This window comes from Protopterus annectens, chromosome 1.part0 (genome assembly GCF_019279795.1).
Source record: "Protopterus annectens isolate FY-2018-M chromosome 1.part0, PAN1.0, whole genome shotgun sequence".
Lineage (NCBI taxonomy): Eukaryota > Metazoa > Chordata > Ceratodontiformes > Protopteridae > Protopterus > Protopterus annectens.
Genome location: NC_056725.1, coordinates 659,749,839 through 659,774,250, shown reverse-complemented (window position 1 = coordinate 659,774,250; position 24,412 = coordinate 659,749,839). Strand labels below are relative to the sequence as shown.

The window sequence follows — 24,412 nt, the reverse complement described above, 5'->3', positions numbered from 1 at the left end:
TCCTCTACAGCACTTTGAGCTCAAGCACTTATGTCACAATCAGTACGATTACAAAACAGCGTAAAAGGGCTCCATTAATCCTTGCACAACAGTGGTAACAACTTCTACTGCTGCCCTCAAACACACTGCCAGTTATGCATTTTTTTTTTTTTGTGGCACACATTTAAAAATACATACAGCAGCAATTGAAATATACCAGTTCAAACTGGGGCTTGTTAAAGATGAAAGTCTGAATGCAGTTTATTTTCTGTTTATAAGCATGTGTTACTACGTAGGTGCTACAAGATAAATATTCTAATATGTGTACTTTAAACAACATTTCCATGCTCAATGGCCTTATTTAAGAGAAAATTGCAACAATGCAGGAGTCTTGCTGGTGCTTTAAACTGGAAAAAGCACACAACTTTAGCTAGCCGTAAGCACTCTCAAGAAGGGCAGCACTATGGGGGGGGGGTTTCAATCCAGTCAATTTTACCTAATGCAGTACATAGTAAATTCTAATTGCATCAGTAGGGCCATTACTTTGATATTCTGCCATAGTGTTGTACAGTATATTGATAGTGGTTTGACATAATCACTCAGCCTCATTTACAATGTAGTTACAACAGTAACATCAGAGGTCAAGGTTATGGCCAATACATATATTGCTTCTCAGTATAACAGGCTTTTGAGGACTTACCGAGCTTCATAAATGCACTCATCAGTCTTCCTCTCACAAATCAACATTCAGCCAATGATTTATAAATTGTCTATATTCAATCATCAGTATAAGTAGACTACACAGAAAGACTAACATGTTTACAGAAAGTAGCATTTTGATTCTCTAAGCTCCTACTCAGAGCAATCTGTGCTACAGACCCTAATTAAAACACGTCCTGCAAACAAATCTCTAGAGCATCTTGACTAAGCATTACGCATCTGCTAGTCATGTAGTGGCATAGTGGTATTTCACTATATCACTGCTGAGATCTTTTTCAAAGTATTACACTGTAACTAGGTCAAGCTGCGGTGGTGCAGCCGTAGCGTTGTCGCCTCACAGCAAGAGGTTCTCCCGTTTGATTCTCGGCTAGAGCGCCTTCTGTGTGGAGTCTGCATGTCCTCCCCGCGGTCGAGTGGCATTCGAAAGACATGCGTGAATGGGCGCGCCTTCATCGGGCTGGCACCTCGGCACCGTAAAAATCTGCCAATCATTAGCGGACCACAGTTCCGCTGTGGTGACCTCTGATCGGGAAAAACCGAAAGAACAACAAAAGAATACTGTAACTAGGTCAATCACAGCAATATAATGATATTTATTTAGTAATGAAAAAAATGAATGATATATATATATATATATATATATATATATATATATATATATATATATATATAAGTAAGTAAAGTTCCACTACAATTTATGTCTTCCTGCAGCATCACTTTGTTACACAAGTAACCACTTTCACAAGACATGAATTGACTGACTGGTATAAGTATTAAGCATATTCTTTACCAGCCCCTCAAATACAAATTTAAGTTCCTATCATGATGCCAGTATGCAAGTACATCATAATCCTTGGCTTTTTTTTTTTTTTACTAACTAGTAACTATTCCCTGCAAAATTCCCCTCAAAACAAACCATGATAATTGTTACCCTAACACACCTTCACCCATATATATCATTACATCACAATCCATCATTTATAGACAAAAACATTCCCCCCGACAGCTCTCTGAAAAACAAAGATCCTTTCTTTCGTAAATGTGCTTTGTTCTTCTCATGTACTATTATGCTAAGTTTTTATATTTGGCATTCTTAACATCAACTCTACTACTATTAGATAACATTCATACAAATACAGGTCTAACAATAAAACCAATCTAAAGAAATAAATAAAAATAGCACGATTAAATGTAGAACACTTTATTCAGAACTCCTTAAACCTTGGATTGCTATACAAAACATTGATACAGTAGTAATAATCCAGTAATTTTCAACCAAGGTGCTAGGGAACAATATGGTTCCTTTCTGTTAATATTAAAAAACACAATGTTTTTTGCTGGTTGGAGAAGAATTACAGACAAGCCTGTCCACAGATTATCTACAGATTCAGCAGTTTTGCCAGAGCCATCACTTGAGTTTTGCATTAATAGCAAAACAGGTATAGTAATTATGTATCTATAATTTCCTCTCTTGACAAACTGAAGGCAACTTAAATACTGTTTTAATTCAGTTTAAGATGATTACAATAACAAAGCACAGTTGTAACACTGTAACAAACATGCTCACATAATGCTGTTTATTCTCAAATTACACAATCACAGCAGTTAGGATGCACTGGGTTCCAAACGTAATACTGAATGTAAGGTTCCACCACCTCAAAAGGTTTCAAAAAAACAGCATAATAATCAAATCCTTGGCACAAGACCAACAGTGTCATCCCACACTACATTTCATCAAATTATAAACAAAGGTAAAATACAAAACCAGGAAAGCACACAGGAGGCAAGGTATTTCTACCTATAATAGTCCATCCTCTCTCACCTCATGATTTACTCCCCCAGCCTAACTGACCAAGACCACATTTGGATTATTTGTGTCTGCCACTACTGACAAATATCTGAAACTATTTTTTTTTTTTTTTTTTATCTCCTACAGTCTTCCCACCCCGGGGAGTGGCTCTACTCGACAGAGGCACTGTGAACTAAGGTTGGGTGACACGATGCCAGGGTAATCCTATGGGCTAGGCTTGTAAAGGCTCCAGGGCCATTAGCGTAGTACACGCTTATGAACCCATGTAAAAACTGCAATCTCTTTCCTTAAAAACATTAACTGAAAGTTACCCAAGGATGATACTGTAAACTGAGAATACTTAACTATTCTTACAAACTACCTTTCCTTTACTATGTGCTTTATCAAACAAATCATATACATACATAAATACATACCTAAATAATTGTGCAGGCAATAACTCCACTATTGACTGGCTAATAACCAGCACTCCTTGTTTTATCCAAACACAGTCTCAGCTATTAGTACACTTTTTTCCAAACTAAACAAATGCCCTCTGCTAAACCAATCACTTTTGCATCTTCCATAATCTTCCATAAAAACACTTATCATTCAACTACTAAACAAGCTACCAAATACATTGGAGACATGTGAAGAACCCAAATAGATTGCAATGGTAGCTCTTCACTACTTGCTAAAGTTATTACTGCACTGTAACTAACAAGAAAAGAAAAACTGGCAGTCCTCCAAACTGTCCAGCATGCATGCCGTGTGTGTGAGTATAGGTTGAGTTTTTCAGCTTTGTGCCTGTGGAGGGCTGGGATGTGACCAGGCTCCTCATCACCCTGAATCAGAGTAAGCTAGTAATACAAGAATGTATGAATAAAACATGACTTATACAGCATTGTTTGATAACAGTTTAAAGCAATGTCAGACCCTCAGACTTGGAATTTGTATTGTTTCATTAGAAATAATACAAAAAATAAACATAACTAAAAGAGATCAGCTAAACAAAGAAAAAAAACTATCCTACATTAAAACTAGACACATTCATGTAAAAGTAACCAAACACTATTATGGAGCAAATTTAAGATACTTTCAAAACCACTACCCCTGGCCAGTCCATGTTCCTAATCCAGAAACACATTAGCAACACTATTACAGCATATTATTCTCAATGTTTCTACTGCGTTTTCCAACGTACAGACAAAACAGAATTAGCTCAGTCTCATTCAGTCACTCATGCACAATAAAGATAACCAGCCAAAAACTATTAACTATTTACAACTTTCATCAGTACCATTCCATAGTAAATAATTGGTTTAAAAATACAAATTCTCATTGATGCAAGGGCTCAAATGGATATAATTAAAATGTTTACATGCATTTAATATCTTCATTACCATTTTTGTACAGCACATTATTAAAATCTTCCTTTCCACTCTCATTATTCCCTGACCTAGCAGCAGGGCTAGCCACCAGGCATTATAAACGTGGGCTCTAGATGATTGTCATTGTCGAAGTAATACCCTGACCCCATGTGCAAAATGGGAAAAGGGGTTGTGGATGGATTCCCTGACCTATGGAAATACTCCACTATCACTACTGTATCAAACCTGGTCCAATACAAACCCATTTGCATTTTCTCCATTATCTTTAAACTACTTGAAAAGTGTGCAGTTTCCTTGCTGTATCCTACAATCTACTTCACACCATAACTTTCAATGAACTAGGTGATGCTGTGCTTCACTGGTTCTGTTATCTTCACCATCATGACACAATAAGAGTTTACAACCTCTTCCATTAGCCCAGTAATCAGTTGTTACAGCCCTCAACTTTAGACCCAATACTCTTCTTACATTTTTTTTATGATGCATCTAAGATAGAGAAAAAAATGTCAATTAATACCTATGCAGAGTATTTACTTTTTGGTATCATCTCCGAAGACTACTCCTTTAATCTGAATGCATAACACCTGACCAAGTCAAACCAGGACTAATAATCATTTACTTTATAACTAAATTCATGTTATTAGGCACTTCAAAAATCTCCTAGGTGAAGCCAGCCCCACCCCTACCCCATTAATTACTGAAAAAATTCATGTGCTGATAAGACTCTGGATAGAGCACTTCATCTCCTTAAAAAACTGGTATTAACATAATCTGCCACCTTCCAAGGCCTAAGGGAAACATACCATCTCCATAACCCACTATCTAAAGAAGCTAGAAAGACATTGGTAATTTTCACTACACTTCCAGTCTTAATAAAGATTATAGGTAGGGTGTAAGTTAACACCCACAAATGCAAATCTCTCAGACTAAAAGTTTGCTGCTATCAGTGCACTTTTCTAAAACTTCTGTGTTTCTCTCTACTAAATCAAATCCTCTCTCTTCTAGCCAAACTCACTTATATAAACTGTTATATCTGAACTGCTGCTCACACAAAAACTGCAGAGAATCTTAAGTCCAAAATCATCCTGGTGCACTTGGCATCCTTGGTTCTTTATTTTTCCAACCCCCCTCCTATCAGAAAGCCTCAACTGCAGGAATCAAACTTTTCAACTCCATGCCAAAAATGTCACCAACAAGGTAGGGTTGCTACCTTTTCAGATGCTCAAAGTGGGACATTTTTTGTAGAAATGTGAGATTTTGCAGGATAAAACATACCCCCGGCCAATGCAAAGGACAGAATTTCACTTTTTTGCCAAAATAAAAGCTCATTTTGTAGCATTTGAATTGCTTATGCCATTTCATATAATAGTTATGCGTTTCCGATACAAAATAACTGTTTTATGCAACTATTAAAGAAAACTTAAATAAATTTTGTCTTAAAATCTCAGGACATTTGCCATTTTTTAGGTTTTGTCGCAGAACACAACTGTCCAAAGTGGGACTTGTCCCTCGCAAAGAGGGACAGGTGGTAACCCTAAACAAGACAAACTCATCATTCACAATTCTTAAATCTTGCATACTGACACTTAGAAGCAAGCTTGTTTTCATGTTACTTAACCATACAAATACTGCACCTAAATACCCAGCTACACATTAATATACAAATACAGAGATCACAGTCACATCTTGTACCTTTTCACAACTTTCCTCAACAACCTTTTCTAAGTTCATGTCTCAACCAGTAAGAGCATTATCAGTCACCAAATTTACAAGCTTCTATTCTGTGCAGCTTCAGCCTTTAACTGCACTTCCACAGCATATACAATACAGTACGTACTCCTACAAAATGTGTTTGCAGTTTGAATTGTTTTATGTTTTGTAAGAATGGCATGGCCTGAAATGGACCCTTGTGGCCCAGTCCACTTACCTGTCAAATACAACTAAATTAAAAATACAAACAACATAAGAGTGAACAATCAAGAATAACCACCACAGAAACAATCGAGCCATTCCTGTAATCCCCACAGGCACACGTCAGGTCAGGTAATCAAGCTTCATTGCACAGCTCTCATCATCATTGCTCAAGACCAGGGACAAAGCCAAAAATAATGAGGAACAAAAGACCAAAAGCAGGAACAACTTTTAAATATACTCCTCCAATTCCCTTACAAAGTTTACAGACAAACAAGTCTTCCATAATCATGCATTTTTTAAGAATAAATAAGAAATCCTGCTTCTGAACTTGGTAATGTATTGTAATTCTCGGTGATTTACCAGAAAAATCAAAACGATTGCGGAAATCAGAATCAAGGGCATTCTGGAAAATCAGTCTATTCACAGCATGTGTGTGGGGTCACCTTCATAAAACCCCTTTAGAACTAGCAAATACAATATTCTCTCGTCTCCTTCTCACAGACTAACTACAAGCACAATTGCTGCTTTTACCACCTTACAACATTTATTAGTAATACTAAAAAAGTACAAAGTATTCAAAACAGAAGCTATTACTCAAACATAATGCTGATTTATACGTGTATTGTTAATTAGCACTGGCTAGTAAATTAACCCATATAGCCTCGGCCTATTGTGCTTTTGATCTGGGTGCGGCTTTTATTATCCCAATTTAAACATTAGTGTACTAGTTTAAATCACATTTTTCAAACATAGCTCATCGGTAGGATTGCCATCTAAATGGCGTGGGACGGTCCTCTGCTGCTTTGCATTGCGGAAAAAAAAATTAAAGATGGTAAATGTCCTGGGATTTTAAGACAAAAATGCGTCCTCGTTTTCTTCTAATTATTTGTACCTTAAACTTAATACGATACAAAACAACATACATTTTAAAAGGCCGAGCCTTTGTTTTGGCAAAAAAGTGACGTTCACCTGTTCGTATTGAATGAAGGTATGGTTTAGCTTTCAAAACTTCACGTTTCCTTAAAAAAATGCCCCATTTTGGCCATCTGAAAAGTTGGAAACTCTACATTCCGTTCTAAATAACGGCCTTACTGCTCCTATGCATGCAAACTGTTAAGTTTACACTCGCCCTAAGACTTCGAGGCAAAAATTCACGGAATGTATTACTTTCCGGACCATACTATTCCGTTAATCTTAATACATTCCGCAAATGGAAAGCAACACACTTCAACCATGTTGTGACATCCCTAATTAAAGCTCTTAGCAAATGATCACATATTGCCCGTTTGTTGAAATTTTAGGAAGCACTGATTTGTGAAACTTATTGAGAACTGTAACTAAATTATACTATATTAACATTTATTACTAGAGCTGAACGTGTTAAAAGCTTTAAAATATAAATTGTACTTAATATAACAGTAGCCATTTCAAACTACGTGTAAAAAAATTACAAATGAATTATTCTCACGCACGGACTAATTTATTTACAAATTTCAGCGCAACACGAATGGTTACAGACGAATAAATAAATCCCACAATCCTGTGCGCTTAATTCTGAAGGTGTTGCACTAGCGGGGTTGGTTGGGTAAGAAATATGGAGGAGTTTCAGACTAGTGAGGAGGTAAACTTAAAGTTACATGTTTGCTACTGTTGAAAAAATTCAAATGGTATAAAATGGTGTTTGCTGAGTTTGTAGCTCTTATGTTTGTTTAGTCTCTGGTGTATTATATTTGGAAAAGTGATTCCATGTGTATGGTTTTCTATTCACCTTTCTGGATTATTACATGTATTTTCTGGTCTGTGTAAAATTTGCTGTATTATCTTCTTGGTTTGTACGATAGTATGTAGCCTTTGCTTTTGATACTGGTTCATCTGAAATGTCCGTGGAGGGTGATGTGAGTTTGGTTTAGTTTTATATTTTGTATAGTTGGTAAATCCTCTGATGAATGAGAAGTTATTTGGATCGATTTCCTTTGTTTAAAATTGTGGTGCTTATTGTTCTACTGTAAACGTGCACTTATTTAAAACATGATTGAAAGTACGTGAACCTATTTGGGTATACGTGAGGAGACGATTCATCCTTTTATAATCATGTCTGTCTTGACAGTATTATGAGTATTTAGTGCGGGAAAACAGTTCCTTTGTGAAAGTAATATGGTTTTGCAACGGTGAAATGGCCCTACTATTCGCATATGTAAGCACCGTCTTTGGAAACTTGTTTCTTCCCAAGTCTGAGTGTTGGGCTGTCAAAATAACAGCTGCAAGTCTTGACGTCTTGAGCCTGTGAGCGTGAATGATCAAAGCAACGGCCTTCTGAAATGAGAAGGGTGTACGTACGCCAAAGGGAGGATCAGTTTTGTTTTGACAGGGGTATCTACAACAAATAGTGATGTTTTCTTTTTATATAATCAAATGATTTAATAGTGTATGTTATAGCCGGTTGCATATAACCTCGTCCCTTGAAAAGCAAGGGGCCAGTACAGGGCAACATGATACCGGTGTGTCCGATTTATTTAACAGAATTTTATTTGGTAACCGTCAAGTCGCGATGCGTCAGTTGTTGGCATACAGTTATTCTAATTGGCAACTATATAAGGTTATAGTACAGTGATTGTAGGCTTATTTATGGACCGCAACCCGAATCTTTGTGTTGCTAGTCCTTATAGCTGGGTTGTCACAGTCTGTAAATATTGTCTTTATAGAAAACGCTTTCCAATGCGTACTGTTTACAGCATACAGAAAGCAGCCCACGCAGTTTACTTTCGCAGGGTTCTCCTACGTATGATACAAAAAAAAATGTTTGCAACCTTTAGAATTCTGTAGAATTTTCTTCCTAACTCTATTGATAATTTTTGCAGTCTCTCTAGTTTATTTAGAAGGGTTTTGTGAACCTTTTTAGGTTATAAAATATCTACAGCTAGGATCGTAAGGAGCTCTTACTGTTGCGCACTGGTGGTGGGGATATCTCCTCTTTGTTTGCAGGAAAACACATTTTAATGGTTTTCACTATGTTTTCTCTTGTAACACAACTTCTGTACTACATTCACATCTGTTTATGAAGTGTTTTCATTAAATACCTACTGCGGTGTGTGTGTTGGCACCACCGTAAAGTAACCCTCCTTTAAAATAAGGGGTACAGTCCCTTAAAAAGGCATAATATAAAGTTTCAGGGGATACATGGTGTCAAAAGATTTTAATACTCTTAACATATACTGGAAGAATCGCGCAGCTAAAGGTAGGCCAAAAAAGAGTTTTTTACATGCATGGAGACCTGCCAGTATGTCGGCAGTCTAATTTCTGTACACTTTACATGGGTTTTTATACCCTCTTCTACACATACACAGCAGCTGGTTACTAGACAGTCTAGTAAAGGTTATAAATTCACTCACTGGAGCCTTAGATGGTCAAAAGTCAGACACAAGATAAGTTGGTGCCTACATCAAGGTAACATCTATGCACTCCTCCTTGGTCAGAGGTCAGTCCCAAGATAGGCCTGTGCCTGGACCAAGGTAACATCTGTGCATTCCTTTCTGGTCAGCAAATTCCTTACAAGAAAAACAACTCATTTTAGCTTATTTCTTTGCACGCAATGCAGTTTCACATTTTAACCCTTCCTATACAGGATACAAAGATGTTTAACACAAAGATTCTTACTACATTTCCCCCCTAACAACACTTTGTATCACCAGTAATACATTTTATTCATACAGTTTTTTGCATGATTCGTTTTCTGTATATTCAGAATAATAAGCTTTAGTTGCATTGGCAGACAATACACTTGATATTATCATTCGGATGCAAGGAATGCAACAACAACCCAACAGTAGGAATATAATGGCACCAACACATACAGCAATTAAGACATTCATGAGTACTGTTCCCCAATTTCCAAACCAATTTTGGAAAAAGTCAGTCAATGGATTCTGTCCTGGTTTTGTAAGTTCAGAAACTTGTTGTAAGATCTCCAAATGACTTGTCTATATCATTCTCATTGTCCGGTATAAATGAACAACACTCCTCCTGGATAAGAGCGCAAGTACCTCCTTTCGCCGCTAGGGTGAAATCGAGCACCATATGATTCTGCAACACTGCAGTCCTCATTGCAGTTAACTCATCTGTCACCAATTCTAGCGCAGAAAAAGTTGCATTGCTCAGAGTTTCTAACAGTTTTGACAGTTTTCTGAGCTCCCAAATAGATTTTACTGTCCCATAAGTTGGAAGTATACCAGCCCAAGAAATAATATCTTCGCCCAAGTCCATGTGTGACAGCCCCTTACTGCTACTATGGGCCAAATCGTGGTGATAGATCCAGGATGCATCAACATTACCTACAGGATTAACAGGTTTATTAACAGCACGTACATTTCGTATTTTACCTTGGGGAAGAGAAAATGTATGTCTTATAGCTGGTGCTAAATAGCCCAAAAAGCAACTGCCTGACCAATTCCTTGGTAACCATTTGTATGCTTTTCTACCACAGATAAAATAACAATCATTCATTTTGAGAGTAATATTTACTGGAATAGAATGATTTCCTTTGTCTTGTAGCCCTTTAAACAAAAGATCATAACAGATAACATTTTTTCAAAAAAGCTTGTGACATTAATAAGCCCTGTACTATTAATAAGCACTCTTATAGGCTTGAAACTCTTTGCACAGTGCCCATCTATTGTACAGTTATGAATTATGGTTACATTACATTGACTCCATCCAACCTTAATTTTTCCAGTTCTCTGGAAACATACAGGTCCATTCTGGCGACCCATGAGGGGTAGTGCTATTTTGTCCTTTAAGGCTACGTTTGAAGTTTCAAACAGTAAATTAGTCCATGTATCATTTGCCCCCAAAGGGACTGTACCTAAGACCACCATGTGCAGTAGGGATAGCTGTGCATATCCAACAATTTGAAACATTAAAAGACAAAGTATATGCATATTTAATAGCTTGGTACATATTAAAGGGTGGATGCCAAGCTGTATTTTCGTCTCTCTTCACTTGGCTAGTTTCGTTTGAGAATAAAAACGTCCAAAACAAAAAAACACTACTCACACTTACTAGTATCAAAATTATTTTGCAATGCCTTTGTGGGAAGGGCTGGTCCCTTCCGGTATTTTTCTGCATTGCTACAATAGTCAAAAAATTCATACAGACAGAACTACTACTCAGTGTTCCTCAGGGGAACTCGGGTTTTTTTCTAGCTCAAACTGTTTAACAATTTTGCAGTGTGTCAGGTGGATCCACGATGGTCGCTCCTTTATTCGGACTGCTGTGGGTGTCGAAATCAAAACCTGGTATGGTCCTTCCCACTTAGGTGAGGCCCACGTTTTCCTCTTGACAATTTTAACCCACACCCACTCGCCAGGTTTCACTTCCAGGATCCTGTTGTTCTTCTGATCTGAAAAATAATCATTCGTTAGAGAAGTGTTAGTTTTTGTCAGCATTTTCCTCATGTAATCTGCTATCTCTTCACCCCCCTCACATTCCGCAGGCAAAAGACCTTGCCACTGCGGGACGTAATAAGGTCTCCCATATAATGGTTCAAATGGTGTGACCCCTTTTGAAGTGGGAGTAGTATGCATTGACAGGAGTGCCAGAGGTAAGCAGTTTATCCAAGACTGATGTGTCTCGGCCATGAGTTTACGTAACTTGCCTTTGAGAATGCCATTATGGCGTTCAACCAACCCTGCTGACTGTGGGTGGTAGGCACAATGGTGTTCTAACTCAATTTGAAAAACGGCAGCCAGCTTTTGAATAACTTGGTTTACGAAATGTGTACCATTATCAGAATAGATGCGTGTAGGTAGCCCAAAATGAGGGATAATGTTATTTGTAAGGGCCTTGGCTACCGACAGTGCATCTGGGTGTGCTACTGGAAAAGCTTCTACCCATTTTGTAAATGCATCAATAATGACCAACACAAATCGCTTCTGTTGAACAGGAGTTAGTTCAATAAAATCCATACAGATTGTGTGAAATGGATATGGAGGCAGCGGAAAAGCTGCTGGGGTGATCCGCACCCCACCACCATGGTATCGTGCACAAAGCAGGCACAATAAACAAAATCGTTTAGCATACGCTATAAAGCCCTTGGTCCAGAAAATTTGCTGGATTATCTGAACCATAGCAGCAGGGCCCAGATGAGATGGGCCATGCGTCACTAATGAGGCATACCTAAAAAGGTTTGTTGGCAAGACATGCTTGTCATTTGGACCTACAAAAACTCCCTGTTTTTGAATAGCCCCATATTTAACCCATCGCTATTTTTCCTGAACTGTACTAAGTTCCTGCATTACCTGTAAAGTTTGTTGATCAAACTTATCTGTAGGGTGAAGTTCCTTTTGTGTGGTCTCGAGTGCAAAAGTAGAGGTTAAGGCTACACTTTTTGCAGTTTTGTCAGCTAGTGCATTTCCAAGTGATACTGGATCCTTTGGCATTTGTGTGTGCTGTGCACTTAGATGGCCAATCCCCGTGGCAGTTGGACAGCTTGTAAGAGGCTAAGGATTAAATCCTTGTGGGTTATTTCCTTTCCTGAGGCCGTAACCATTCCCCTATTTTTCCATTGCTGTGCAAAGACATGGACCATAGAAAATGCATACTGACTACTGTGTAGATAGTAACTGCCTTATCCTTGGAGATGGTACATGCTCTGGACAAAGCAATCAATTCGGCCGCTTGTGCGGACAGGTTCCTGGGGAGAGGTTTTGCCTCTAATACCTTAGTCTCAGTTGTGACTGCATAACCCACTTGTGTGATACCTGCCTCATTCTTACGTGCTGACCCATCTACAAACAGGGTCCAATCTGAATTTGCCAAAGGTTGATCCTTAAGGTCTGGTCTTGGTAAGACATAGAGTGTATTAAGTCTAAACACACGTGAGGGGCACCATCGTCAGCTGTAGGTAACAGCGTGGCTGGATTGAGTGGTGCATCGCTCAGTGGTCATGTGTGGTTGTGATAGTAACGTTGTCATGCAGGACAAATGTCTGCTAGGAGAGAAAGGTAACTTTATCCTGTTGTAGTATTATCGCGACAGAATGCGGTACTCATAAGGTGAGGTCATGAAATAAAACTAAGGTTGCAGACGCTTGCACAGCCTGTGCGGCTGCGACTACAGCTTGTACACAGTGTGGCAAGGATCGTGCCACTGTGTCCAATTTACTAGAATAAAAAGCTAATGGTCTCAACTTATCCCCATAAGTTTGCAACAGAACCGATGTCATAAAGCCCTGCTTACAATCTACTGTCTGAACAAAAGGTTTTGCATAGTCAGGGAAGCTAAGTGTTGCAGATCCTGCTATCAGTTGCTTTACCCTAGTAAATGCCTGTATTGCCTTATCTGTCCATTGCAGCGTCATGTGCTGCCATGGGAAGTGCAAAAATAAGTTCTGAAAGTGGACTTACTTCCTCTGCATAATTGGGAATCCAACTACGACAAAAGTTTGTTATTCCTAAAAATGACATCATTTCTTTTTTTGTACTAGGCATCGGTGCCTGTAAAATGGCTTCTTTTCTACAGTTATCTAGTTGTCTACCAGCATTTGAAATGGTATAGCCTAGATACCGTACTTCAGTTCTACAAAATTGTAATTTAGATTTATTTACCTTATGTCCCTCTTTCGCCAAAAAATGCAACAACCGAATAGTTTTTGGACTCAGACAGCCTCCGTGGGTGCAGCCAGTAAGATGTCGTCCACGTACAATAGTAGATGACAGCCATGCTCTGGTTGAAACTGTGCCAGGTTGGTCGACATTTCTTGCGAAAAGATTGTAGGGCTCTCACAATATCCCTGCGGCAGTCTTGTGTATGTGTACCGCTTGCTCATAAACGTAAAGGCAAACCAAAACCTACTATCTTCCTGTAGAGGGATAGAAGAAAATGCGTTACTGATATCAATGACAGAAAAATACTTGTCCGTGGGAAGGATATCATTTAACAACACAGATGGATCTGGGACCACAGGAGCCCTTGGTACTACAGCAGCATTCACAGCCTGCAGATCCTGTACCATTCTCCATGTCCCGTCTGGTTTCCTTACTGGGAACAAGGGTGTATTGCACGGTAAATCTGTGCATGGAACTAAAACCCCAGCTCTCAATAGAGCTGTGATCACCGGTAAAATGCCTTCTTCTGCCTTTTTACTTAATGGATACTGACGCTTATGAGGTCTAAAATCGGATTTTTGAGTTATTTTAACCTGTCCTGCTGTTCTCATTAACCCAATGTCGTGCTGCCCTAGGGACCATAAGGATTTTGGTAATGACTGTAGTTTCAATTCTTCTTGTGGGGTCAGAAAGCATAGTCAGGATGGCATGCCTCCTGTCGGTATTAACCGATCTTCTCGAAGATGTACTGTTGGTCTGGCTTGGGTTACACAATTCAACTTCTGTACCTGAACTCCCTTATCTGCCAGCTGTTCCGGCGTCAGTTTTGACCACTCTGTAACCTTTTTCCCAACTATATACCATGCCATTTGTTCTTCCCTAGTCACAGATACATGTGGGATTGAGGTATTCCGAAAAAGCTGTTGCATGTCTCTTGTGAGACTACAAGTAACTGCGGAGTTCCCTGCTCTGTCCCAATAAAGATTTTGTAATAGAATCCCAGTCACCTTATGTTTAAAAAATTGTTCTTCATACTTGGGATCGGGTCCCACATTTTTTCTGTAATACATTGTACAGTGTAGTTGTTTGGCAGCCTCTGGTAACTGGATAGCCGTACCGTGTTTGCTCAAAGCTAGATTCGTTAACTCTTTGGCCACGCTTTGTGGTCCTGTTTCAATAAGATCATTACTATACCAGTAATGTAAATCCCCTTGCCCTACCTGCAACATTTCATCCTGGATTGCCATACGCTTAGCCAAGATTCCTGATGCAGTTGGTACCGCTGCTATTCCAAAAACATGCATCAAATCTCTTCCTAGTAAGTTAACAGGGCAAATCCGGGAGATAATCACTCGAAATCTAATAGTTTGATTAGTTTCAGGGTCCGTAAACCATAAAGGTTTAGACAAAGGTTCCTTATAAATGAGGCCATCAGCCGCTTTGACTAGTACATAGTCATCAGTAGCCACATTGGATGGCAATGCAGTATGTTTTAGTAAGGTTTTGGAAGCCTATGTTTTAGTAAGGTTTTGGAAGCCCCTGAATCGCATAGAAATTCTATGTCTTTCCCTTCAACCTGTAATATAATTACTGGTTGCACTTCTAACTGCATAGTCGTAGCTAGAGCTGTCAGACTAACAACCTGATATTCACCTTTTTCTGAAAAGTCCGTCATCTCATGTACCCATCCTGCACATTCCCCTTTACCTTCTTCATTTGCATCCTCAAAATCATCCTCATTTTGCATTACTGGCTCTTGCCAGTCGACCTCAACGCCTGGGTCCGGTTCATCCGTGCTGCCATCATATAGTCATGCTGAACTATGCTCTGGAGCAGCAGCGGGTTTTCCGGGATTCCGGCAATCCCTTGCGAAATGCCCTTTCTTACCGCACTTAAAACATTCCCCTCTTTTGTCTGCCTTAGTAATCTTCAGAATGTCCTACATTCCCCCTCCCTCTGCCTCTACCTCGTCCCCTTCCTCTACCTCTGTTGGCCGGATTGTGTACTAACAAGTGTCCCTTCCGCACTCACTGCAAAGGTTTGAGCCTGTTTCCTTTTCCTTTCCTCGAGATATTTTTCTGCATGTCTTGCATACCCCAGTAGAGGTTGCAGACGTGCTGTCCTATGGTCTATCATGTGCTTTTGAATGAAGTTACTAATTGCAGTTCTGCACCCTTTAAAAAGGCATTTTTTAGTTGCTGTTCATAAGGTGAATCCACTTTTTGATCATGTGGTTTTTCTATTCCACTATGGTTGTCAAAGCACTGGTTAAGTCTTTGTAAATAATCTACTTTTTCATCTTCAGCTTGTACACACTGATTAATACAAGTCATCTGCCCTAGGCTTCCACTGTTTCATAATACGCTTTAGCAAGTCCTGTGTTTGTGTCTTATATGTTTCAGAACCAAAAGCACGTGGTTTACTATCTGCCCTAGTCAGGGGATCCCAATACCCACAAATGAAATGCCAATCTGGTCCTAAGATTTGGCGTATTACCTGTTCCAATTCAACGGAATTTAATTTGTAACTTTCCATCATACCTGCAATGTCCTCGCAAAATTTTTGTCATATCTAATTTTGGGTGTGGTATGCCCTCCACAGCTTTTCGGATGTCTTCCCGTGTCCAAGGTCGGTAAACTAAAATTAGTGGGACCTTGACCGGGTGTTCCTGCCTGTGGGTTTGCTACTTCTATAAGAGGATATGAGTCTGTAGATACCGTATTTAATTCAGCTTCTTGCATTTCGGCTTCCTTACGCGTCCATTCTGATTTATCTATATTATGGTTCCGGAGTTCCAGGGTTTCAGCTACTTGTTTTGTCAGTACTACGGGGGGTACAGTTTTATCCTGATTTCTCTGCGTCATCTTCCTGATACTGGGGTGGACTAACCCTGTCTTTAGTGACGTCAGGATACAAGGGTGGGGCTGTTGGTTTACGACAGACAATAGATGTTTCGTCATCTTCTCTGTGGACAAAAAATGCACCTTTTGCACTCGAGCCACTACTTCCCTTATTTGAAAATTGTTCCTTATATCTCTTATTAGCTTCTTCTAACCATTTCTGTGCTTGAGGAAATCCTACCTTTTTTGTTTCTTAACCTTACCTCCTGTGTCCCTGCACAGGTCTCTCACTAGATTTTGACATTCTGATCTATTTAAGGTACCACTAAACCCATAATTTTTCTTCCATTTTTTCATATATTTCAAGTTTTTCGGATGTAATTTAAACATATATTCCTCATCCTCAGTCCTTTTATTTAAGCAGCCCTTACTAACACAACAACTGCTTCCTATTCCCATTTTTCTTATTTAAAAGAAAAACTGTTTCCTTTTCCTGAGATCTCTACCGGTCTTTTGTAAAATTTAAAAAAAAAGAAATTCCTTTATGACTAGTCCCTTAAAAAAACTTTTACAAAATAAAAAAAGCTTACCTTACTGCGGATCTTCCGCCCTCGTTAGTCACCGTCCCATGGATCGAATCTAAGAGTGACTGGCCTCTACTTATGACTTCTTCGGAGGTCTTTCCATTCAAGGGAGCCCGAGATTCGTTCTCCCCTTCCTGTACAGGTTTTTCAGTCCCTCTTATGCGATTCGTACCGTGAAGAGGTGGCCCCACGTTCTTGGGCGCCAGAAATGTCAAAAGATTTTAATACTCTTAACATATACTGGAAGAATCGCGCAGCTAAAAGGTAGGCCAAAAAAGAGTTTATTTTACATGCATGGAGACCTGCCACAAAGTACTTGGTATGTCAGCAGTCTAATTTCTGTACACTTTACATGGGTTTTTATACCCTCTTCTACACATACACAGCAGCTGGTTACTAGACAAGGAATTTCAGTCAAGGCTATAAATTCACTCACTGGAGCCTTAGATGGTCAAAAGTCAGACACAAGATAAGTTGGTGCCTACATCAAGGTAACATCTATGCACTCCTCCTTGGTCAGAGGTCAGTCCCAAGATAGGCCTGTGCCTGGACCAAGGTAACATCTGTGCATTCCTTTCTGGTCAGCAAATTCCTTACAAGAAAAACAACTCATTTTAGCTTATTTCTTTGCACGCAATGCAGTTTCACATTTTAACCCTTCCTATACAGGATACAAAGATGTTGAACACAAAGATTCTTACTACACATGGTTTGCAGAAATGATTGATGCAAGAGCTGCATCGCTGAGTGCAATGTTGAGCCATAGTAACTTAATTTGTAAATGGTCCTAGGACAGAAATTATGTATGTGTACATCTCCAAGGTGTTTTATGTCGCATATTCTTGCAGAAAGTGGACACAGCCTTGCGTTATTTGAAGCCAGAAAAGCATACAGACATGAACAATATTGTTGTGTAGAAGGGAAGGACTTGACCATTTGCATCTGCAATTTCTAGTAGTTTCCATGACGTTAAAGTCAACCAGTGACTAGAGAAGAGGGACATACCATGCTTTCCTACCTGGTCACCTCATTCTTTGCATAAGGGTCACCTCTTCTAGAGGTTCTCTACCCAGGTCACACTTGGGGGGGGGGGTAGGAGGGAGCACCACTGAAGGGGCCAGACTGTCTGAACCCATGTCTCCTCTAAACTGTCCAGAATTTTGCAGAATGTCCAGACTTTTGTCTCATTTTTTGATCTTTTATTGCAAGTTAAGGATTGAAGTCGCTAAATTAGACATTTGAGTTTCAAATGTCCTGTCCTTCATAAAATGTACACTAGTGCAAAATATGTTACTAAATTTTCTAAGTTTAAAAGAGCAATGTTTCGTAGATGTACTAGTGAAAACTATATTCCCAGTACTCTTTCATAATTCCCCTACACAAAGGCGGCACTACTATAGAACATCACCCCATAACTATGCTCCCATCATGTAATACTTGAAAGGTGCATCCATGGACAACTAACAGTCTTTTTCCCACTCAACATGTATTTCGACCAACAGCACTGAAATAGCTCCTGTTCGCTTCTTAGATGCTGTCAACCAGAACAGAATCTCCAGCCATATTCTCAGCTCTCTTCCTTGACTGTATAAAGCCTTTAATGCAATTTCCTGTCAGCTTCCCCGCTACAGGCACAACCTCTCATAGGTTGGTACTAGGCTATCAGCTCTAGGGCCTATAGCCATAGCAATAACTAGCCATAACAAATTCCCGGCTGTTTATTCCCATGATATTTACTTCCCTGGCTTGGTATACCCTATCATCTGGTTCTCCCGCTACCTCAGAAATTGCACCCAGTTTGTAAAATAGTAAGGCTCGCGCTCCAGCTTCCTCACACTCAAAACAGGTGCTCCCCAAGTTACCAAACTTAGAAATTATATACAAAAGGCATCCAAACCCACTTCCATTATTTAGCATACTGGCAACTCCACTTTTCTGTTGTGCAACCTAACAATCCTACAGCCCATCACCCAGACTGCCTTCTCAAGTGGTTACAAAAATCCCAACTACTTTTAAGCCGAAAGAAAACCAAAATACTCGTATTTCATCCCCAAAACACAATTCCAAATGCCTATAGCTTCAACATAATCACTGCTATCAGTGTTAAAGTTGAACTCTCAACCCACACTAAATTACTAGGCACCACTATTGACAAATCAAATTTCTGTCTTCATATCGACATAGTCAAAATGCACGTTTGTTATATGGGTTGGAGATGGTGACATTGACAAAAAGGCAGGAGTCAGAGTTGGAGGTGGCAGAGTTAAAGATGTTTTGCATCGGGTGTGACAAGGATGGACAGGATTAAAAATCAATATATTAGAGGGTCCGCTCAGGTTGGACGGTTTGGTGACAAAGCCAGAGAGGCGAGATTGCGTTGGTTTGGACATGTGTTGAGGAGGGATGCTGGGTATATTGGGAAAACTATGCTAAGGATGGAGCTGCCAGGTAAGAGGAAGGTGTAAGATGAGGTTTATGGATGTGGTGAGAGGACATGCAGGTGGTTGGTATGACCTGAGCAAGATGCAGAGGACAGAAAGAAATGGAAACAGATGATCTGCTGTGGTGACTCCTAATGGGAACAGCCGAAAGAAGTAGTCAAAATGCACATTAAGCTAGGATCTCTATGTTGTTGTGTCTTTCGGCTTTTCTCGGTTAGGGGTCGCCACAGCAGAACTCCGGTCCGCTAATGATTGGTAGTTGATTTTTACATGCCTAGTTACTAGCCCTGACGCACAACCTTCAACGAAGGTATGCCCGTTCATGCATGTCTCCACGCAGAAGATGCTCTAGCTGAGAATCAAACCGGACAGCGTCTTACTATGAGGCGACAATGCTTCTGCAGCACCACCACCGCGGCAAATCCTTCCTTCATATCCACAGTTGGGAAATAGCAATCACTTTCCTCCTTCTCCCCCAGCCTGCTTTATGCCTCAGTATTATTTACTAAACTCCACTCATGCCAACTCAAAAAATTGTAATAAAATTAGCAAATCTGCATGCAGCCTTCCCAATTAAGTTCATCACTGGACATCCCTAGAACCAATCAACTGGGTAGAACTCGCCCATCACACCAGTCTTACTCAGCTAATCGGAGCAGACACGATGCTGCATAATTCATCCAAAACTCCCTCAGTATCTAACCTCATCCAGTGGCACTTGCCAAAAAGATCTTTGCTCCAAAGTAGTATCATCCCTAAAATCCTAGAACTTTCACAGAGGCTCTGTATTCTCAGTAAGAGTCTCTGCAGTCCGAAACAAGCTTGCTAGCTCAATCAGACTCTTAGCAATGTCAAAGATTTCACAACTGCACTAAAACACACCTGCACTCATGAAAACTGTGCAAGTACTCCATACCCATCACTGATCCTATCAAGTTATATTTTTTCTCCATTATAACTCCTATTTAAATCTCCTTTCTCCCCGTTATCCTTCTCATCTACAGTCTGTTCTAACCTTTTTCCCCATGCTACTTTAGCATAAGGAAAAAGAAAACTTTTCTGTACAATATTCAGAAGTAAACTTGTTCTCTCAAATTCTCACACAAATATTGAAAGTATTTACATCTGATACATGAAGTTGTCTTAAATTAGAATGTTTTAAACTGTACATATTACTGTGCTCATTATTAATTGTCAGCGCTTATAGATGACTAAGACACTATCTGTAATATTGGTTGTAAATATGTTTTGGAGCTTTCCTTCCCTGCCATCTGCTGAAAATGGGTATTTTCCCAGGTGGACTTGCCCAGTAAGTAAAAGCATATAAATAAGTATTTAAAATGTGTTTAAATTTTGGCCTTTGGCCATAATTCTTTCATCAAGATTTGAGAGGCGTGCCTCTCACTGAGCTCCCTTAAAATTATTCGTCTTGGCCTCCTTGTGACACTTGAATCTCCTTGAGGAAAACCATGAAATCTCTTCCTGACTGCAGATGAGGTGTTACACCAATGTTATCATAGTGAAATTCATTGAGATGTTCTCTAATTGTTTGCTGTGTTGAATATTTTTGTGATTGGAAGTGTTGGCTTTGATATGTAGCAGCATATGCATTTTTTATTGTGTTTATAGTGCATGGAGTGTAATTTTGCAGGTTTATTAAAGTAGTATTTTTATGTATGGGGGATGACAATACTGTTTGATTTTACAGATTTTTGATTTTGAGACTGCAACTCTTGGAGAAGGAGTGAGCGTTTGATTTCATTTCAAACCACTGTCTTCCTTTTCACTGTGTTTGTGCATCCTGTTTGAGAATAATCCAGTGGGGGTATGGTTGTGTGTGGGGAGGGGTTGCTCTCTTGCAAAAAGGTTTTGTTTTTACTTTTTTCTGTGCATCTGTCTTTAGGTAAGTTGTAGTAGTGTTCAGATAGTTTAGGTGTGTGTGATTTTAATGACTTTTTGATTAGTTGATGTGAATCCATTGTAATTGCCCTTACTGATCTGCAAGAGGTAGTATTAGACCTGGCTTCCCTAGGTTCCTAACCCCTTATCTTTATAAAAGGAGGTTGCGTGTGTTTACAGTGTTGGCCGATGACTTTAAGGAGGAAGTCGTATAGCAGTAAAGTGGGTGGGACCAATGGTCTTGCTGGCTGGACAAGCTTGAGTGGGGAGTGGCTATAGTAGAGACTGAGTAAGGTTATGAATGTGGTCACCTGTCTAGGCATTTAAGATTGTCGATCCCAAAATATTTGATATCTTTAGACATTTGTAGTACACCACTTTTAACATATCTGTAGTTGAATTGCTGGGATTCTTGAACATTATAATTGTCAATTACAAACATGAGTTTAAAGTTGGGCTATGAAATTCTTTGCATACGCACACAAACAAATGGGATAACTGTCATTCTTAAGAATTTGAAGAATTCAATTGATGAAATTATATTTTGTTTGTATTTAAAAAAAGTACTTGGCTTTTTCTTAATAGTTGCATCCTGCATTTTAACAAAGGCTTCTTGCTGTAGTGTACTTTGTGTGTCACTAAATTAACCTGACAAAGCAGGAGCATGCTGTGTCCTCCTGATTGTTAATAAAGGGAATTTAGACAAAGTTGTCACCCATTACTTTGCCCCCCCATGCAAGAAAGTAGTTTTGCCTGTAATGAAATTATCCCACCATGTTGCAGGTTTCCATGCAGAAGCCACTAGAGTACTCGACTGCTAGGTGGTGCTTTGTTTTTTCGGGTGTGCACTGTCACTGTGATATAGATGAAGGTCAGTTTGCAAAGCATTATTGATAGAATGGGTGAAGTTAGTAATCTTGGAAAACTTCAGATGTGAAGCTGCCCTAATGCTTATTGGCATTATGCCTACTGTTAATCAGGAGGTACCCACTCACTTCGATCTGGCATGGTGAAATGCGCAAGTTTCATCTGTGCATTCATTGGTAATATTTTCTTGGTTTGACTTGATAAAGACTTGACTACTCTGCATCATTTCAGAAAAGCTCTTGGGCACCTCCTCAGAAAATCAGCGGAGTGTCACTGCTTCCTAGACGTTACATGAAATGACCTTATATCTCCATGTGCTACTGGATTCTTCACTGCATTCTGCTTCATAATGATGCCGTTGTTGTGCTATATATGCATGGATTGTAATTTACTCCACTGTATTTGTTGTGGAGCCAATAAAGTCACAACGGCAGTGCGTGTTTGCCTCTTCTCTGATTATTAAGGAAAGTCATTTTTTGACATGCTTTGTGAGGTTCATTCATCCAGGTTGCTAAGAAGCTGCCATTTAGAAAGGCAATCTCCTACAACAGTTTGGTACACCTTTTGTGTGTGTATGTCTTTTCTTTAGAAGTGACAACCTTTTTATACACAGAGATAAATGTAATAATCTGCAAGGTCATTTCATTAGATTAGCAAAGAAAACCTTCAATACTGAAGTAACACCAAGCCATGGTGTTAGAGGCTTGGTAAACTGTTACTCTGTGATTACCCAAAAAAATGGTTCAGAAATAGTTGGCGATGTTCAGGGCAAGTGTAGAAAATGTTATACTCTGACCTTGTTGGCCTAATATTGCCCAAAGTAATATGGACATAGGCAGTGATGTGGTGCAGCAGATAGTGTTGTCTCCTCACAGTAAGAGGTTTCCTGTTCAGTTCTTGGCTGGAGTGCCTTCTGTGTGGAGTCTGCATGTCCTCCATATGTTCATGTGGGTTTCCTTAATAATTTAATTAAATTGATGAAGACAAGATAAGTAATTGGACTAGTTTTCCACTAGAGAATTTTATTTTATTTATTTGTTGTTTGATATTTGATTACTGGGCAAGTTCGACTGGGTAGAAGCCCATTTTCAGTGGAGGCACGGGAAGAAAAGCTCCAAATTATTGGAAAACATTTTAAGAAACATTTTTACAATCTTAAAACATAAAACAAAAACATCTGCAGTTACATTATAACAAATTAGACATAAAAACATTAGTTAAGAATCTGCAATGTATATGACAATCATTTATAGAGATTTTTAGGACAGCTTCTAGAGAAATTTAAAGGCAAGTTAGTCTAATACAAATAGAAATTGCAATATGAAGAAAGGGAAGAACAGGCTTATGATATGTGTAGTGAGAGTCTGGGAAGAGAATTAGACGGTGGGAAGAGAATTAGACATCAGTAAGGAAGTAAAGTGAAGAAGGAAAAGTAAGGAGGTATAAGGAATGAAAAGGTACTTGTTTACATTTAGGGATATGGTTTGGTTTATCCTGGTTTTGAGCAAGAACAGTGCCATATTTTAGCTAGGAAGTCTTTCGGAGTGGTTTTGAACAATGGGAGGGAGGGTATAGACCTGATACAGGTAAGAAGTTCCAGGCCTTGGCAACCTTGTATGAGTACCGACAATGCCCAGCAGATTCACTAGGTTTATAGACAGGAGGTTTTGGTCACTGGATTGTAATGACTGACTGGGAACATAATTTTTTTTTTTTTTTTTTTAGTGCTGGACTGGCAGATGGATGCTGGATAATTTTATAGGTGGTAAGAAGTTGTATGTACTTTAGTTGATGTGGCAGTTCTGAACAGTTTAGACTTTTCAGTGCTGGAACTATACAAGTGTAAGGTATCAAAAATGCATGCTCTCGAAGCACTCCTCAGTATGGAGAACGTCGACATCTGTGCAGTAACTGAAACCTGGTTCAAGGCTCCAGATAGCACCCCAGCACTACCAGGCTACAACTCATACCACACGTTTCGGCCACAGAACATGGAACAAAACGCACACAAGGAGGGGGTGTATCCATATTCATCAAGGATACCTACACCTCCAGGTTAGTGTCGCAGCATGATACCTATGAGGTCATCCACATGCAACTAACATTGGGCAAATCTGCAATGCAAATTGTGGCCTGCTACAGATCACCCTCCATGACCCAGGACCACGACTCCACCTTTCTGGAGACACTGGAAAATATGAAGGTCATACCAAACACCCTGATATTGGGCGATTTCAATAACCTACCATTCACTGGGAAAACTACTAGATTACAAATTCCCAGGCCCAGCGCTTTCTGGAATTTATCAACTCAAACGCCCTGGATCAGCTGGTAAACTCCCCTACCAGAGGTGAAAACATATTGGACCTAGTCATCACCAACATGGG

The 24,412-nt window shown here is 39.4% G+C and overlaps 2 protein-coding genes across 6 annotated transcripts in view; one reads left to right on the top strand and one right to left on the bottom strand.

Annotated features, from left to right (window-relative positions):
- Nucleotides 1-6,330, bottom strand: part of SYTL3 (synaptotagmin like 3) — a 1,329,495-nt gene extending 1,323,165 nt beyond the window's left edge. For all 3 annotated transcript variants that reach the window (XM_044061986.1, XM_044061992.1, XM_044062018.1), the window contains exon 1: nucleotides 6,154-6,330. The gene's annotated coding sequence lies outside the window, so the exon portion shown is untranslated. The remainder of the gene's footprint in view (nucleotides 1-6,153) is intronic.
- Nucleotides 6,331-6,752: 422 nt separating this feature from the next.
- The window catches only part of DYNLT1 (dynein light chain Tctex-type 1), a 599,949-nt gene continuing 582,289 nt past the window's right edge, over nucleotides 6,753-24,412 (top strand). Inside the window, exon 1 of one of the 3 annotated variants that reach the window (XM_044061985.1) lies at nucleotides 6,753-6,781. In XM_044061985.1, coding sequence (XP_043917920.1) covers nucleotides 6,776-6,781 — 6 coding nt within the window. In that variant the 5' untranslated portion in view covers nucleotides 6,753-6,775. Of the gene's footprint in view, nucleotides 6,782-7,313; nucleotides 7,415-7,655; nucleotides 7,689-24,412 lie in introns of those variants that run through there. The other 2 variants (XM_044061983.1, XM_044061984.1) reach the window with 2 other exon arrangements.